Genomic DNA, 17818 nt, shown 5'->3' with positions numbered 1-17818 from the left:
CACACACACGTACGCACGCACGCACGCACATCAAAGCAAGTACATGTAACTTCATAAGAGCTTGGATCAGGGATAGGAAGTGCTGTTCTAGGCTTGCATTCTACCAGAAACAAGCCATGTATTTCTGTCCAAATGACTTTACAACATTTTTTCCCTAATTACGTACAACATAAAGTTTGAGTGATGTTTTTCCTAATCTGCCTTTAAAAATATAAAGTAGTGGCTGCCAAGCGTAAAACACAGCAGCATCATGAGCATCACTTAGGAACTTGTTAGATGTGCGAACTCTAGCCTACAGGTTCAGAAACTAGCAATTTGTGTTTAACAAGCCCTCAAGGTGTTTATGACGAAACTTAAGTCTGGAAAAGAGCACATGAAATCAACTGGTCGACCAGAAAGAGGAACTGAAAAGTGAAAATAAACAAAAAACCCCAACATCATGAAATGACAAGAGACTAAGGCAGGAGGACCATGAATTCAGTCAGGTTGGGCTACACAGGAAACTCTGTCTCAAAATCCAAAACCACACCTGAACACAGACCCCTCCAAACCAAACAAAACCCAAAACAAAAGCAAGGTCTCAAAAGGTTATATTTTGGGTAATTTCAATATGCTTCGTTATTGTTGAGCTTGAACTTTCGGAGAGCACAATCAAATAAACAAATACACGAATTTTAGCTCAAGGATAAAAAGCTTTTAAAAAAAAAACCCTCATTAGCAAATCAAGAAATGTCATAAATACCTAAGTTCCCAGACTTTTGAGTAGAGGTTTTCATAATGGGGCCACTTTTAAAAGGACCCTTGGGCTGGAGCGATGGCTCAATGGTTAAGCACTCCTCCTGCTCCCAAAGAGAACCCTGAGTTCAGTTTCCAGCACCCACATTACTGGCTACCAGACACTTGGAATTTCAGCTCCACAGGATCCAACACTCTCTTCTGGCTTCTCCAGGCACCCGAGCTTAGGAGCACATATCCACCCACATACACATAATCAAAACCCAAACAAACAAAAAGGTTGCTGGAGATGGCTCAGCTGTTAAGAGCACTAGCTGCTCTTCCAGAGGACCTAGGTTCAATTCCCACCACGCACATGGCAGCTCACAACTGTCTGTAACTACTGTTTCAGGAGTCTGACACCATTACTAGACATACATGCAGTCAAAACGCCAACATATATAAAATGAAGTATTTTTAAAAATGTTATTTGCCAGTACTTTTATTTATTTGTTTGTGTTTGTTTATTTAGTTTGGCTCTTCGAGATAGGGTTTCTCTGTGTTAGCCTTGGCTGTCCTGGACTCTTTGTAGGCAAGGCTGGCCTCAAACTCACAGAGATCTGCCTGCCTCTGCCTCCCCAAGTGCTGGGATTACAAGCGTGTGCCCCTTCACCTGCTCTTTGCCGGTATTTTATCTAGATCTTTCTCTAAACACTTTAGGACACACACATGACCATTTATTTTTCTGTAAGCCACTGGTTTGGATGTAATTACAGTATAGAGTTCACTTCCCAGGGACTGATGAGGGTGTAACGGTGTTGGAAAGATGACTCCACTGTTAAAGGCTTTTATTCTTACAGAGGACCAGAGTTCAGCTGCAGTACCCATGTTGGGTGTGCACACTGCCACACCTGACATTTGTATGTGGAGTCTGAGGAGTCAAGTAACTCATGCTTGCAAGCAAACACTTTACTGGCTGAGCTGTCTCCTTAGCCTTGTCCTGTGACTCTCTCTTGAAGTTTGATCAGATGACTCTCTGGGTCGCTCACCCTCTCTCCTCCAGTAGAATTAACTCTTATGATACTAACCCCGGCATGACCACCACCCCACCACCCCGGTCCCAGATAGACTCTTACGTAGCCCAGGCTGTGTAACTCACTATATAGTACAGGGAGGGTAGCCTTAAACTCATCTTCCGGCCCCTACTTCTTAAGTGCTAAGGTAGCAGATATGAACTACCACACCCAGCTTAACTTGATTTCTTAACATTCTTCCATTGATAGGTTGAAAATAACACATTTGGTGAGCTTTATGCAGTGGGAAGTGGAGACTTTAATGCAATAATAATGGCATAATTATCAGTAAAATCAATATACAAACTATTTGTATATTTCAAACATGTATATTACAACTTAAAAATTACAGAGTCTATGAAATCATCAAAACAGGAGTCCAAAAGCCACACCATAAAGACCATCAGTTTCCTCTGATAGGAATCCTTTATAATCTCACTGTGGCCTATTTATTCATTGACTCAAATCTCTTAAGATTTGTTACTTGGTTTCTAAATACACAGCAATCCAAGCCAGCAAGCAGAAGGGGAAAACAGAAATCCTCTAAAGGGCAAGTCCTATCCTGACAACTGCTTGGTAAGTGTTCATGAATCCTTTTCCTCAAACTCAAATTATGTTTGTATCAGTCTTCACTTGGGGCTCTTGAACCTGACTCCCACCCTTTGTGAGGCCAGGGTCTCAGTGCATGGTCTAAGCTGGCCTTGAATTCAAGATTCTCCTGCCTCAGCCTCCAGAGTAGCTAGGGTCTACAGGCACAGCCATTGACCTGGGCTCCCAGTTATAAATCTGAACCTTTTAATTACTCCATCCGTCTTCGCTGTTTTCACATCTGCTACTGCATGAAATGCTCCTATCGGGTCTTATAAATAACACTCTCCTTTAGAAAGTTTAGCACTGCTCTTCTAAGATCACAGACTGAGAATGTGATTCCAAAGTCTATGTTTACCTACTCCACATTTTCACATTTCCTTTCAGGGAGTTCATTAATCTCCTGAAGCCAAGCCACAGGCCTCCAGTTGACCATAGTCTCCAAACTGAGAATGTTTGCATTAAGTAGCAACAATAGATATATTATGCCCATGGACTTTTTTTAAATGATGATGAGCTAGGCAGCATGGTAATGTCTAATAAACATATCCAAAGCTATGCCAGTGAGTCTAGTTTAGAAGTCAACACTACAGCAAGCTTCTCTGAAGAGCGAAGTGAGCTGGGTATGATATAACTCAGAGGAAGTGTGCTTACCTAGCATGTGTTTAACCTCCAGGCTTTTGAGGAAGAGTCAGAGGGACGAGAGACAAGGGACAGGGAGAAAGGGAAAATGATCCTAAGAATTAGGTGCCTTCATTCCCGGCACTCAGGCGGGAGAGGCAGGCGCATATGTGAGATTGAGCCAGCCTGGTCCAACAGCAGTTCTAGGACAGACAAGACTAGATAGTGAGACACTGTCTCAAAACAAGACAAACACACAAACTCCAGCATGTGCCAACTAGTGGCACTACCTGTCACCTACTCCAGTGCCTCGGGAACCTGAGGCAGGGAGGTCTGGGTGTGGGCTCACATGGGATCTGGAGCTCGACTCTTTCCCTTTAAAGAAAGCGAACGGAAAGAGATGACCATCTACCTGCCACCACTCAGCGAAGGTCTTTACGGTCAGTCTCAAAAGTGATCCTGCAGTTACTAAGAGTGATTAAAAACTGGATTTTAAGAACTCTTGTCACTTCTGCATGGCCTTGAGCTTCACCTTCATCTGTGCAAACAGAACACGTGAGTTCAGAGCACTCCTGTGACCACTAATGAGATGACACACACTAGACTTCTAACACCTCGACAAGTGGTCCATAAACAGCAGCTATTATTAAATTCAGCTTACTCATTTTTATTGATGGGACTTACAGTTTTGCAAAGTGTTAGCTAAATATCTGATCTCTCCTGATCAACCAATACAATACCATCTACCATTATGGCATTGTATTCCCATTTTATAGTGGAAGAAAACAAAGTCAAATGATTTACCCAAGGGCGTAAGTTAGTATGAAAAGAGACCTATGCCTTTTGGTCACATAGGAAGTACAGTTTAAAACCTAGTGGAGCTGGGGCTGTGCACTTATTTCAGTGAGCGCAGTGTCTTCACAGTTCGTCATGCTTGACATGTGTCAGAATTCCCTTTTTAAAAAAGTACTTTTTACGATTTATTTTCATTTATTATTTTAAATGATCTCTGTGTGTGGATGTGCAGGTGGTGGAGGCCTTGGATCTCCTGGAGCTGTAGTTCCAGGTGGTTGTAAGCAGCCTAAAGTGAGCGTGGGAACTTGTCACCCGTCTTCCCCAAGCAGCACTGCTCACTGAGCCTGCTGAGCCATTGCTCCAACTCCAGGATATTCTTTTCTTATAAAAAAAGACTTATTTATTGTGTATAGAGCACATCAGATCTCATTATAGATGGTTGTGAGGCACCATGTGGTTGCTGGGAACTGAACTCAGGACCTCTGGAGGAGCAGTGAGTGCTCTTAACTGCTGATCTATCTCTCCAGCCCCCAGGATCATCTTCTTTTAAAAAGTGGAATAATGTTGCAGTGTATGTATATAAAGTATTTTGCTCATCCATTTTCTATCCATGGATGGATCTTATACTGCCCCCTTTCCTTAAGTACTGTTACCACTACTCATTTACATTTGGTTATTAAATTTCACATTATGCACTCTTTTCCTCCTCTTTCACTCCACCCCCTCTCACTTTTTTGAAGTGAAAATTATGAGTAAGTTAGTTTAGTGTGCAGACATTAGCGTATGTCATTTCCCCCCATGCTATCTTTCTCAGGAGCTCCACAACGAATCAACATAAAGGAAAACGATGGGCCTTTAGTCAGTTTAATCCACTTGGGAGGACAGGACAGTTTATCAGTAACTAAAATAGTAAATTAGGTGTGAATGTATCTACAAATCACTTTATATATTTTCTGTGCTTTTAATAAGAGATAATGAAAAGTTTTTGCTGGGTATTAAATGAAGTTCTTGAGGAAGGACTGTAGCAGCCTTGTTTGGGGGTTGGCCATGGGAAATCTCAGCAGGTGGTTGCTCTGAAGACAATTTGGAAGGAGCGCAAACACACTCATTTAAAACTGCTACCATCTTAAGGAACCTTGAAACTCTCCACTGGATTAAAGATGGAGTGTGAATTGGTGGAGTTCCTCTGCTTTCAACTGTGTAACTGCGAGGTGAGACTAACCACAAGCTTCAGCACACAGCCCTCCGAGGCAGGCAAGCCACAGCGGAAAGGAGCAACAGCCCGGCTTCAAAAACAACGGCCGTGGAAAGATGCGCGTGAATCCTGCACTTCAGGGATTCAAGGAGTACATGTACTAATCAGGGGCCATAAAAGAAAACTACTGAAATCTAATTTGCGGAAATAACGCCAGACTACAACAGCGCGAACAGAGTGGATTGTCTTTCTTTGTGTGAATCATAACAGAAACTTATGGTCATCTGCAAACTTAAATAAGACCCACTACCACAGGAAGTTGGCAGCCAACAGGACCTCTGCGTTTCTGGCGGCTATGCTGATTCTATCAACCACTCCTCAGTCTGGCGTGCTACAGAGCTCGGCTGTCACACGGTCACCATAGACATCTAAGAGGCTAATCCAGATTTAGATTCCCTCAAGGTTCGCCGACATTCTTCCAAAAGATCCATCTGCCCACCAGGCTCCCGCACACTCACAGCCTTCACGAATCGCCCAACACCACCACCCCACCATCCCACCAAGCTGCACCCAAGACCTCGCCCCGCGCGCGCGCGCGGCGCTTTCGCCCTTGCTCGCTAGTTCTCGCCCCAGGATATAGGGAAAAGCCGCTTGGAAAAGCAAACTTTCTGAACATTTGCAGGGGTGCACTCACAGCTGGTTGATGGCGTTCTGCGAGATGACCGCATTGGCAGAGAAGTAGGGGATCATGTCGGGGCCACCGAGGCTGCAGGTGCTGGCAGGGGGCGCTTTCCTTTGGCCGGCCAAAGTACTCAGGGTCATGGAGCCCACTCAGGGTGAACAGCTCCGCATCCTGGACCGGCGTTGGAATAACGCGGGCCAAAGGCGCGGCTGGTTCCAGGCGGCTGAGCTGAGTCCGCCCGGGAGCTCCGAGGCAGCTGCCGAAGCCCCGGGGCTCCGCTGTGGAGTCTGGGCTGCCGGGAGCCGCCAGCAGCCCTCCCCTACCCGCGTCCGGGGCGGGGCGGTTTGGAGCGTCCGGAGGGTGGGCCCCGCCGGCGCCCCGCCCCGGAGCTCGCAGCGCCCACGCGGCTCCCGCAACGCGTACGGGCCTGCTGGGTAAAAGGCTGCGGGAGACTGCAGCCTGGGTGATGGAGTGTAATTGGCAGAGGGTATTTCTTTACTCTGACCGCTCAACTGAAAAGTACAGTCTCTTAAGCAGCTCTGCGCACTGTACCTCAAACGAACCAAGTTTATGAATGATCTTCAAAGTTTTTAAAGGCCTCACACACGCATAAGTTAAATATTTATCAATGGCTTTCTTAGGTTCTCAGGGTGGAATTCAAGAGATTATAGTGTGTGAGCGGGCTACAGTGGACAAAATCTGCGAATCCTTGTAAATAAATACATAGAGGGTTCACAGCCTTAGTGACACTTTATGACTCTTTGTGAAGATTAGAATATCCCAATGCCCAATTTACACTTTAAATCAATTAAACTGTAGTGTCTTTGGAAGGAGATCTAGATGTCGGTAGTTTTCGAAGATAGCCTGTGTTTTCACGGCTTTCCCCCCAAACGGCATTCTCTGAAGCCCTTACAAGGTTTCCGCCCTTCCCATGCTCCTTCCAGCAGGCTGAACGTGCATTTCACCTGACCAGGAACCGGCCCTGTAAAAGGAGCCGCTTTCTGTTTCAGGTTTTGGTTTACAGAAGCGGCCAGCGCACAGAGGCTTTCTGCAAGCCCCATCCTCTTGCCCTTCCAGCCTGACACCAGAGCAAATATGTTAGGAGTAGCATTTTTGAGTACCTGACTAAAATATATTAGTGGAGCTTCTATAGGAATCCAAAAGTCAGAAATTAATAAACTTAAAAACAATATCGTTAAACTAATTAGAAAAGACTAGTCACTTTCAATGTATTAGAGTCAAAAAACCAAATCTTTGTTTTGTATGAAACTACAGGGAAGTTTGCCAATTTTCAATATGCTGACAATGAAATTAATCTAAACATAAAATTCTCTGTCTAAAACCAGAATTACTTTTTTATTAGTTGTCCATAAAACTTCAAGCCATTACCAGGGTAATGAGGGGCTCAGACTGCTGTGAAACTTGCAGAAGGCGGCATATATGGTTCCCAGAGATGTGGCAATAGGATGGCCCCCGGTGGCAAGGGAAGAGTTAAGGGAAAGTCTGGGTGTTAGAGTGTCCTCGTCTTCCTCGGCTCTAGGAAGGAAGTGTTTTAAAGATTTGTTCAAGCTGTGTCAGCAGGCACCCAAATGGCAGTGTAAGAAAAAAAAATCTGCTGATACACCCCAAAATAAATTGCTTAAAATATCTGGCAAACTTGCCAGTTTGAAACATCTTCCAGGCTGCAATTTATTACAGTCTCCTGCTGCGATTAAAAAAAAAAAAAGAAAGAAAGAAAAAGAAAAAAAGAAAGGCAGGAGGCTCTTTAGAACAGCATTAAGGTGAGCCCAGTTTCTTTCATGACACAGCAAGAGATGAGTTTTTTTTTTTTTATTTAAGTCACTATTAAATGATGTCATTTAGGAACGATGATGGCATGGTAGTCATCTTTATCTGAAAAAGAATTCAGCAGAAAATGTGACTTACTTGATTTGATCAAATTCAATGCATTTTTAAAAAATGCTAGGGATAAAGATTTCACAGATAAAGATTTTGTAAATGTGTATACTTATGTCACATGAAAAGGTTCCTACAGTGATGCCCCAGAAATGCACAGGCCTTTGGTTTTCCCTTAAAAGCCCTCTGCCAGCCCCTCACGTAAGCAGATGAGTAATACTGCTACCCAGTCCCTTTAAATCCTCCCTTGAGCGGTAACATGGGACATTTGGAAAGTTGTAGGATACATTTCTTGATTTAAAAAAATAAAAATAAAAAGTCAAGTTATCATTTTTGTTTTGTTTTTTCTTTGTGTAGCCCTGGCTGTCCTGGAACTCACTCTGTAGACCGGGATGGCCTCAAATTTGCAGAGATCCACCTGCCTCTGCCTCCCAAGCGCTGGGATTAAAGGAATGCCCCACTACCACCACTGCCGCCCCCTGGCCAAGTTACCATTTTAAGCTGGGAAACCTTTAAGGAATAGTTCTGCTATTGTCTGTTTTGTTTTTGTTTTTGTTTGTTTGGTTTTTCTCTGTGTAGCCTTGGCTGTCCTGGACTGGCTTTGTAGATCAGGCTGGCCTGGAACTCACAAAGATCCACCTGCCTCTGCCTCCCAATTGCTGGGATTAAAGTCGTGTGCCACCACCTCCTGGCTTGCTATTGTCTGTTTTAAAAAAATGAACAACTTTTTCTTTGAAGTCTGTAGTGCCAAAATGTCAGTTAAGTTTCAGTTCAATTTAGTCCTCCTTTCTCCACAGTCAGGAAACAGCTCTGGGGAGCAAGCTATCCAAACCTAAGAAAATTAAAGGAATTAAAAAATTATTCCAATCCTGGCTTGGTGGTGCATGCCTGTAATGCCAGTACTCAGGGTGGCAGAGGCAGGAGGGTTTCTGTGAGTTCAAGGACAGCCTGGTCTACAAAATGAGTCCATGATAATCAAGGCTACACAGAGAATCCCTGTCTCAGAGAAAACAAACAAACAAAATGTTTCCAAATGAGAGTGAAAAGCATGAAATATTTTAAGCTATTTTCTTTTCTTTTTTTTTTTTTGCTTAAAGAAGTTATTCTTTTTTAATTAAAAATATTTTATTTTTTACACATACATTTATATTATTACACTATATACAATAAACTACCTATAGCCAGAAGAACCATGACACAATCAGGAATTATATAAATGTTCCATTCTTAGTGTTTTGGCTGTTTGTATTTGACAGCCTTGAAGAAAACATCTTTCATATCTTGGTGTGTCTAAAATTCTGAATGTACCAGTACCATGCTGTTTTAATTACTGTTGCTTTATAATACAGCTTGAGATCAGGTATGGAGATTCCTCCGGATGATCTTTTATTGTACAAGATTGTTTTAACTATTCTGGGTTTTTTGTTTTTCCATATGAAGTTCAGAATTGAACTTTAAATATCTTTAAAAAATTGTGTAGGTATTTTGATAGGGATTGCAATGAATCTGTAGATTGCTTTTGGTAAGATGGCCATTTTTACTATGTTAATTCTCCTGATCCATGAGCAAGGAAGATCATTCCATCTTCTCATGTCATCTTCAATCTCTTTCTTCAGAGTTTTGAAAAAATTTTCAAACAAGTCCTTCACTTTCTTGGTTAGAGTAACTCCTAAATATTTTATATTGCTTGTGGCTAATGTGAAGGGTGTGGTTTTCCTAATTTCTTCCTCTGCAAGCTTGTCATTTGTGTATAGGAAGGCTACAGACTTTTTGGAGTTAATTTTGTATCCAGCCAATTTGCTGAAGGTGTTTATCAGCTGTAGGAGTTCTCTGGTGGAATTTTGGGAGTCACTTATGTAGACTATCAGTGGAATCGAATCGAAGACCCAGATATGAACCCACACACATAAGGTCACTTGATTTTTGACAAAGAAGCCAAATCCATTCAATGGAAAAAGGATAGCATCCTCAACAAATGGTGCTGGTCTAACTGGATGTCTATGTGTAAAAAAATGCAACTGGACCCGTATTTGTTACCTTGCACAAAACTTAAATCCAAGTGGATCAAAGACCTCAACCTAAAACCAGAGACACTAAGTCAGATAGAAGAAAAAGTGAGGAAGAGCCTGGAACATATTGTCACAGGAGACAACTTCCTGAACAGAACACCAACAGCCCAGGCCTTAAGGTCAACAATTAGTAAATGGGACTGCATGAGGCTGAGAAGCTTCTTTAAGGCAGGAGACACTGTCAAGAGAACAAAACGACAGCCTACAGACTGGGAAAAGATCTTCACCAACCCTACATCTGACAAAGGTCTAATATCCAAAATATATAAAGAACTCAAGAAATTAAACACCACCAAACCAAATAACCTAATTGAGAAATGGGGCTTGGAGAATTCTCAGAGAATTCTCAACAGAGGAATATCAAATGGCTGAGAAACACTTAAAGAAGTGCTCAACCTCCTTAGACATCAGGGAAATGCAAATCAAAACTACTCTGAGATTCCATCTTACACCCATCAGAATGGCTAAGATAAAAAATTCAAGTGACACCACATGCTGGCGAGGATGTGGGGAGAGAGGAACACTCCTTCATTGCTGGTGGGAATGCAAACTAGTACAGCCACTTTGGAAATCTATCTGGTGCTATCTCAGAAAACTGGGAATAGGGCTTTCGCAAGATCCAGCTATTCCACTCCTTGGAATATACCCAGAAGATGCTACAGCACACAACAAGAAAATTTGGTCAACCATGTTCATAACAGCCTTCATAATAGCCAGAACATGGAAACAGCCTAAGTGTCCCTCAGTAGAAGAATGGATTAAAAAAAACTGTGGTACATTTACACTATGGAATACTACTCAGCTATTAAAAACAAGGAATTCCCAAAATTTGTGGACAAATGGATTGAACTAGAAATGATCATAATGAGTGAGTTAACCCAGAAGCAGAAAGAGTTAAATGGTATATACTCACTTATATCTGCATACTAGCCCAAGGGGCATGTCCCATGAAAGTCTTCACTAACCAGGAAACTGGGACAGAGGGGAGGACATCCTATTGGGACTCTAGATGAGAGAAGCATGGGAGAATGGCAAAGTTGAAGGATCCAGAGGATCCTAGAAACCTACAAGAAGAAAATTATAATAGGCAGATTTGGGCCCAGGGGTACTGCTCAAACTATGGCACCAGCCAAGGACAATATGTGCAGTAAACCTCAAACCCCTACCCAGACCGAGCAAATTGACAGGACATTCTCCACAGTTGAGTGGAGAGTGGGGTCTGACTTTCTCACGTACTCTGGTGCCCCATATTTGACCACATCCCCTGGAGGGGGAGGCCTGGTGGCACTCAGAGGAAGGATAGCAGGCTACCAAGAAGAGACTTGATACCCTATGAGCATATACAGGGGGAGGAGGTCCCCCTCAGTCACAGTCATAGGGGAGGGAGAAGGGGAAAATGGGAGGGAGGGAGGAATGGGAGAATACAATGGAGGGGATAACCATTGAGATGTAATATGAATGAATTAATAAAATAAAATTAAAAAATTCTGAATGTAAATCAATATCTATCATATCTCAACTCTATCAACTTAAAACATTTATCTAGATCTAAAAACATCTTAACCCCTAAACAACTAAGCTTAATTGTAAAACTAAACTATCTGCTCTTCAACCCCATCAGAGACTTGAGAAGGAATAAAATTGATTGCCTGAGTAACTGGAAGTGCAGGTTAGTAGCTGTCCTGAGAAGGTGACAGAGACAGTTGGCTACCTAAATAGTCACCCAAAACTCTCTATAATGTTGGAGCATCATCCTCAGCCTTTTGGCCCAATGTATCTGACAGACATATTTGTGAGGCAGGAACTATTGAGGACTTGCTTGTCTTGTCTTGGCAGAATTTGGCTGTTGACTCTGCTTGGATCCAAGCTTGCCCATTTTTAGGCTGAATTCTGTCTGTGGTAGAAATGAGGACATTTTGGCCAGCGGCTTGTTTGCCACATTTGAAGCCATCTCCATAAGGAGGTTCTTTGATGCTTATCATCCTCTTTGAGGTCGGCTGGGTGTTGCCAGGATTTAGCCTGTATCATTGCCAGTGAATCTTTAAAATAATAAAAATATTTTAATGCAATAAAAATAATAAAAATATTTTAATGCAATATTCTGTATGTCTCTGAGATTTTTGATGACCGTGTCTAACCATTTTACCTTATCTTTCTATACAATCATATCTATCTGTTGCCCCTAAGATGTATATTCTTATGATAAAAATAGACTAGTAATTGATATGACCATGATTTGATCAACTAACAATTAACTTGCATAACTTACTTATCCTAAACAGCCTGCAATATCACTTTCAAAGTATTAGAAGTTAAACCTTGTATTATAATTGAGTTATATGGGTACAATACTTCATATTAGATTAGAAATATATCTAACATGTGTGAAGAATAATCTTACATTTGAATTCTATATCTCTGTATTTAAAATTAAGCTTATTAGCTGGACAGTGGTAGCACATGCCTTTAATCCCAGCACTTGGGAGGCAGAGGCAGGTGGATCGCTGTGAGTTCAAGGCCAGCCTGGTCTACAAAGTGAGTCCAGGACAGCCAAGGCTACAACAGAGAAATCCTGTCTCAAAAAAAAAAAAAAAATTAAACTTATTTTGCATATATATACAAAATTCTACACCAGTGAACTAAAAATAACCTTGTGACAATTGAGGCATTAAGTTGAGGAGTAGATCCACTAATCTACTTTTTTGTTCTATCTTCCCTATATATTTCTGTATTCCCCCTTCTTTCTTTTCAACCCCTATCTCCAAACCTAAGAATGGGAGATAAAGGAAAAGAGAAACATTGCTGAGTCTAACCTTGTTTTCTCTCTAAATAAGACCAATAATAATGTATAACTGACTCCCATTGAAAATAACCCTTTATAGCTCAAGAAGGCAACCAAAAACCTACCTGACCCCCTTAAAAGAAATGGGGTGTCATTCTCTTAAGGTTTCTTCTGGCTGATTTGGGATGAATAATGCCTTTGATGAAGTCCCTTGATGTCATTTGTAAAATGATATAATAAGACCTTTAAAAAAAAATCCCCAGATGGGGGTGGAGGTGGCTGCACACGCCTTTCTTCCCAGAACTCAGGAGGCAGAGGCAAGTGGATCTCTGAGTTCTAGGCCAGCCTAGTCCAAACGTGAGTTCTAGGACAAGGTGCTTGCTGCTAAACATGACAACCTGAATTGAACCCCTGGGACTCACACGGCAGAAGAGGAGAACTATCTCCCCCAGGTTATCCTCTAGCTGACACTGGCACTGTGGTGCTGTGGCACGCACACACCTCATGCACACGCACACACACAATAGGTATAATTTAAAGCAAGCAAGCAAGCAAACAAATAGATTAAAAAAACCACACAACTCCAAAACATGAAATATATTTAGTTCACTTAAGACAGTCTCCTAGTTCAAATCAACAGTGACCAGCAGTTAAGGACTCTGGTTTTGGAACTAATAAACCGAGTTGATGGGACTTAGTATTAGCATTTAATTTATGAAGTTGTTTTGAAGGTTAATTAAAGTTAACTCTTAAGCACAAAGATCTACTCCATGGCTTTATGTTCGGCATATTAAGGTAAGGCCCACTATGTACCTTACTTTTTTTTTTTCCACTGAGAAAATATTTTAGATGATTTTCCTTGTTCTTTTCCATAATCATTAAAAAGTGGTAAGGACTCTGATATAAGAAGTTCCAGGGCTGGGCATGGTGGCATAGCTGTTTAATCCCATCACTCAGGAGGTTGAGGCAGGAGAATCTCTGTGAGTGTGAAGCCAGCCTGGTCTACATAGCAAATTCTAGGCTAGCCAGGGCTACATAGTGAGATCCTGTCTAAAATAAAGAGAGGAAGTTATAGGACCAGGGAAATGGCTCAGCAGTTAAGAGCTACAGCTTATGACCAGAGTTCAGCCCCAAACGGTAGAAGGAGAGAACTGATTCCTCCAAGTTTCCACACAGAAAAAAAGTAATGTTTTTTTTCTTTTCGAGATATGTGGACAAAAGTCCTGTGTGGACAAGATGACACGTTTTTATTATCATAAGCTGATCAGTCAGTGTCCAGTAATAGAAAGTGTTTGTTTTATTATCCAGAAGCTGATGAAATGAATGAAAACGGAAATACAAAGGACATCGTTAAGTATCACCATTTCATGTAGGAAGTTTTACTGTTACTGTTTACAGTTGGTTACATTAACTCACTATTATAGCCTGTAATCATCTCATTTCTGCAATGTTTACTTGATTTTTCTATTTTTTAAGCTGTCAAATAATAACATTAACTTATGCAACTGTATTCTTTAAGTACCTGATTATAAGAAAAAATAATTATACTAAGCTGAGGACCTACTTGTGTTTCTTTCTTTTCTCTCAGGGCTTGAGCTAGAGAAATAAATAGTAAATTAATCCCTTGAGTGTCAAAGGGAAGAAAACCAACACTTTAAATGTTACAAAACAAAAATCTTGTTACCTGGAGTAACACAACCTGCTGTCTTTGGCTAATTTGCAAAACGCCAGGACAAAACTGGGAAGATAATCCCTCCCACCCCCACCCCGTTTCAGGTGTGTTGTCCAGACAGGACTCAGAGCTACCTTACTGTACTTAGTCAAAGGCTCTCTTCAGACAACACACCAACAGGTTAACAATAGCTCTTGACAGCAATCGTGCTTTGCGCGCGTTCTGTTTTAAATACCCAACAATAGTTTTAAACACTTGAGTTGACCGTTGTCACTGAGCCTTTCTAGTCATTTGCAGAGAACTTCCCACACTAGAGCGCCGTGGGACACTGAGAAGACCTGCATATCAACACCGGAGAAAAGATCGCTAAAGCATTCACTGCTGGTCTTAGCCACCATATGCTCCTGTGCAAGGATACGCTGCAATACACTTTCTTCAGGTTACAAAAGCCTGACACTTCTATTGTTTAGTAAAAATAATAGGCATTTATGGATCACTTTTCACATTCAACGCACTTCACAAAACATTAACTATTTAGTCCCTGCTCATGTCTTCATTCTGTTCTTTAAGCTACTTAAAGACACAGTAACATGGTGTCACTCCCTGCCCCAAGACTTCAGCAAGGTAAAAGAAGTCACTTTTCTCATCTCTAGGATGTCACTCTCTGGTAACTAGAATTATTTTCAGAAAAATTTCTCACATATTTAAATATGAATGTAGCTGCTCTTTAGGAAGTTCACATGATAAATGTACACACACAATGGTATGATGTGTTTTATTTTGTTTCTTACCACGATTTATCATTGTCTTCCCATGGTTATAGACATCTACCTAATGCTTTTTTTTTTTTTATTATAGAGACAGGTTCTCTCTACAAAGCCCTGGCCGTCCTGGAACTCACTATGTAGACTAGGCTGGCCTCTAACTCAAGCCTCCTGCACTAGGATTAAAGGCATGCGCCACCACACCTGGCCTATATTGTATTAGATATAATTTGTTTTAGAGATTCTCTGCTGATAGGCATTTGCTTCCAGTTTTAATCAATGAGCATGCTTTTACACTCTGAGGGAGAGGAGTCAGTTGCTACTGGGGATTAAACCCAGGGCTTTACAAATGTAGGCTTTGTACTTTTTCAAAATTTTGTGCATACTTGTGAACATAACTGTTGCATGTATATTTAAGAGGTGGAATTGCAATTAGTTAAACATGTTTTAAATATCTTAAGATGTGATAGGGCTGGAGAGATGGCTCGGAGGTTAAGAGCACTGACTGCTCTTCCAGAGGTCCTGAATTCAATTCCCAGCAACCACACGGTAGCTCACAACCATCTATAATGTGATTTAATGCATACTGTATACATAAAAAATATGTGGTAGATATTCATTAACTGCCCTCAGTAGATGGTTTTCTCTTTGCAATCTTTAGTCTCACGTATTCCATGATCTATTAAATTAGCTGAGGGCCCAAAGATGGTCTTCTGTGTCATAGTCTGTCTATTACATTAAAAGAGAAATATAATCAATTTAGACTACCTTAAAGAGCCGGGTGGTGGTGGCACACACTTTTTTAATCCCAGCACTTGGGAAGCAGAGTTTGAGGCTGACCTGGTTTATAAAGTGAGTTCCAGACAGCCAGGGCTACACAGAGGAAATCCTGTCTCAGAAAAAAATAACCCACAAAAATCCAACTCCCCTGTAAGATAGTATAAATTCATAATATATTTTGAAATGGGGCTGAAAAGATGGCGCAGCAGGTAAGAGCACTTGCTACTCTTGTAGAAAACCCAGGTTCAATTCTAAACATCCACATGGTGGGTTATGACCATCTTTAACTCAGGTCTAGGGGCTCTGACAACACCTTCTTGCTTCCTTGGGCACCAGGCACACGTAAACGCAGCCAAACACTCGTATACATAAAATAAAAATAAATATATTAAAAAAAAAAGATACTTTAAAAGCCAGGTGTGGTGGCACATGAGGCAGAGGCAGGCAGATCTCTGTTGAGTTTAAGGCCAGCCTTGTCTACAAAGTGAGTCCAGGACAGCCACCACTACACAGAGAAACCATGTCTCAAAAAAGAAAAAAATAACCCCAAAACTTTATAATATAATTAATGGTAACCACCATACTATATAATATAGATGAAGGAGCCAATTATAACCTAATACTAAGAGTACAGTAGAATAGAGTGAGACAGGAAAACTAGAAGTGAATTTGGGAGTTAAAAAAAAAAAAAGTAGAAGAGCTAATAAGACCTTGAAAAAGGAAAATAAGTGGTGGGCTGACACTCAGCTGGCAGTCAGTGCTTTGTTAAACATGCACATGCACTGGAGCTGGAGAGATGGCTCAACAGTTTAAGTCACCTGCTGCTCTGCAGAAGCCCCTGGTTCTCAGCATTCACATGGCGGTTCCTAACCATCTTAACGCTTGTTCCAGGGGTCCTGTGCCTCTTGGGCTCTGTAAGCACCAGGCATACTTGGAGCTCTTCCAGTTAGGTCTAGTGATTGATCTGAGGTTTATAGGGCGGCATTAGACCTTTCTAACGCCTTTAGAATTTAAAACTGTGTTATTCCAGGTGAGCATGGTGGTTCCCACCTGCTGTCTCAGCACTCTAGCATCTGAGTGGGAGGAACACACAGCGGACAGAGCAGAAGACCAGTCTAGAGGGGCTGGAGGTACGTGTCAGGTGAAGAGCGTGCTTGGCTCTTGCACAGGACCCAAGTTCAGTTCCTAGCCCCTGCACTGTGGCTCACAACCATTTATAACTTTAGTTCTTGGAGACCCAGCACCTTCCTCTGGCCTCCTCTGGTGCCAGGCATGCACACGGTGCACAGACATACATGCAGGCAAACACCTGTATGCACAAAATAATAAGCCAGGTGTGGTGGTGCAGGCTTTTAAAACTAGCACTCAGGAGGCAGAGGCAGGCAGATATTTTTGAGTTAGAGGTCAGACTGGTCTAATTATATTGAGTTCCAGACCAGTCAGAGCTATGTAGAGAGGCCTTGTCTTTAAAAAAAAAAAAAAAAGCAAAGACAAAAACAAATAAAACCCACCCTGTCTGCTCAAGGTCTCATTCTTTACCTTATTCCATGTAATATAAATGCACAGTTACATATGATCAGATAGGAATGTATATGAATCTTCTAATTGTTGCCTCTCCCTCACTACAGAAGCAGACGAAATGTGATCACTTTCTAGAGCACTGCATACAGAGAGGCCAGTGCGCATTCTGATTGGATGACAGCCTTTATACCACAGCCCACTGCATCCTTCTTGAGACTGTCTGTTTTACATTGACTCACACTTTAGGCTCTAGAGACAAACATTTCCCAAGGAGCCCATACATTAATTACTGAAGTTCTTGTCCTTGGGAGTTCAATTCTCATACCTGGTACAAGAAATAGTACCAGAGATCCCCTTTCCCCTTTCCCTGCCCCTCTCTCCCCTGCTGCCTCTGGCTCCTTAGCTGGATGCCTTTCATACAGATATTCCCAGAGACAGCCTGGAGTACAGCCCAATAGGCAAGGGCTTCATTTTTATTTTCAGGCCTGCCCTAGACTTTCAGGAGCCAAAAGTTCATATTGCAGCAGGACTGATTCAGCCTTTTCACAGGCAGTTTAGTGCTGTGCAGTGTGCTGGAATGGTCAGGTTTCCAGGCCCTGGCACAGCAGCAGCATTATCTCTGAGCCTTCACGTATCAGCTTCCCCGGCAGCATTTCACTTGCTATG

At 41.9% G+C, this 17818-nt stretch overlaps 1 protein-coding gene across 3 annotated transcripts in view; it reads right to left on the bottom strand.

Annotated features, from left to right (window-relative positions):
• The window catches only part of SSH2 (slingshot protein phosphatase 2), a 258888-nt gene that overhangs the window by 108403 nt on the left and 132667 nt on the right, over positions 1-17818 (bottom strand). The window contains exon 1 of one of the 3 annotated variants that reach the window (XM_084802745.1): positions 5681-5992. The exons of the other annotated variants lie outside the window; for them this stretch is intronic. Coding sequence (XP_084658871.1) covers positions 5681-5808 — 128 coding nt within the window. The 5' untranslated portion in view covers positions 5809-5992. Of the gene's footprint in view, positions 1-5680; positions 5993-17818 lie in introns of those variants that run through there. 3 annotated transcript variants of the gene reach the window in all.

The sequence above is a fragment of the Acomys minous genome, assembly GCF_964271855.1.
Source record: "Acomys minous genome assembly, chromosome: 12".
In the NCBI taxonomy this organism is placed as follows: domain Eukaryota; kingdom Metazoa; phylum Chordata; class Mammalia; order Rodentia; family Muridae; genus Acomys; species Acomys minous.
The sequence above is the reverse complement of the archived record's forward strand: the minus strand, read 5'-3'. Positions and strand labels throughout refer to the sequence as shown.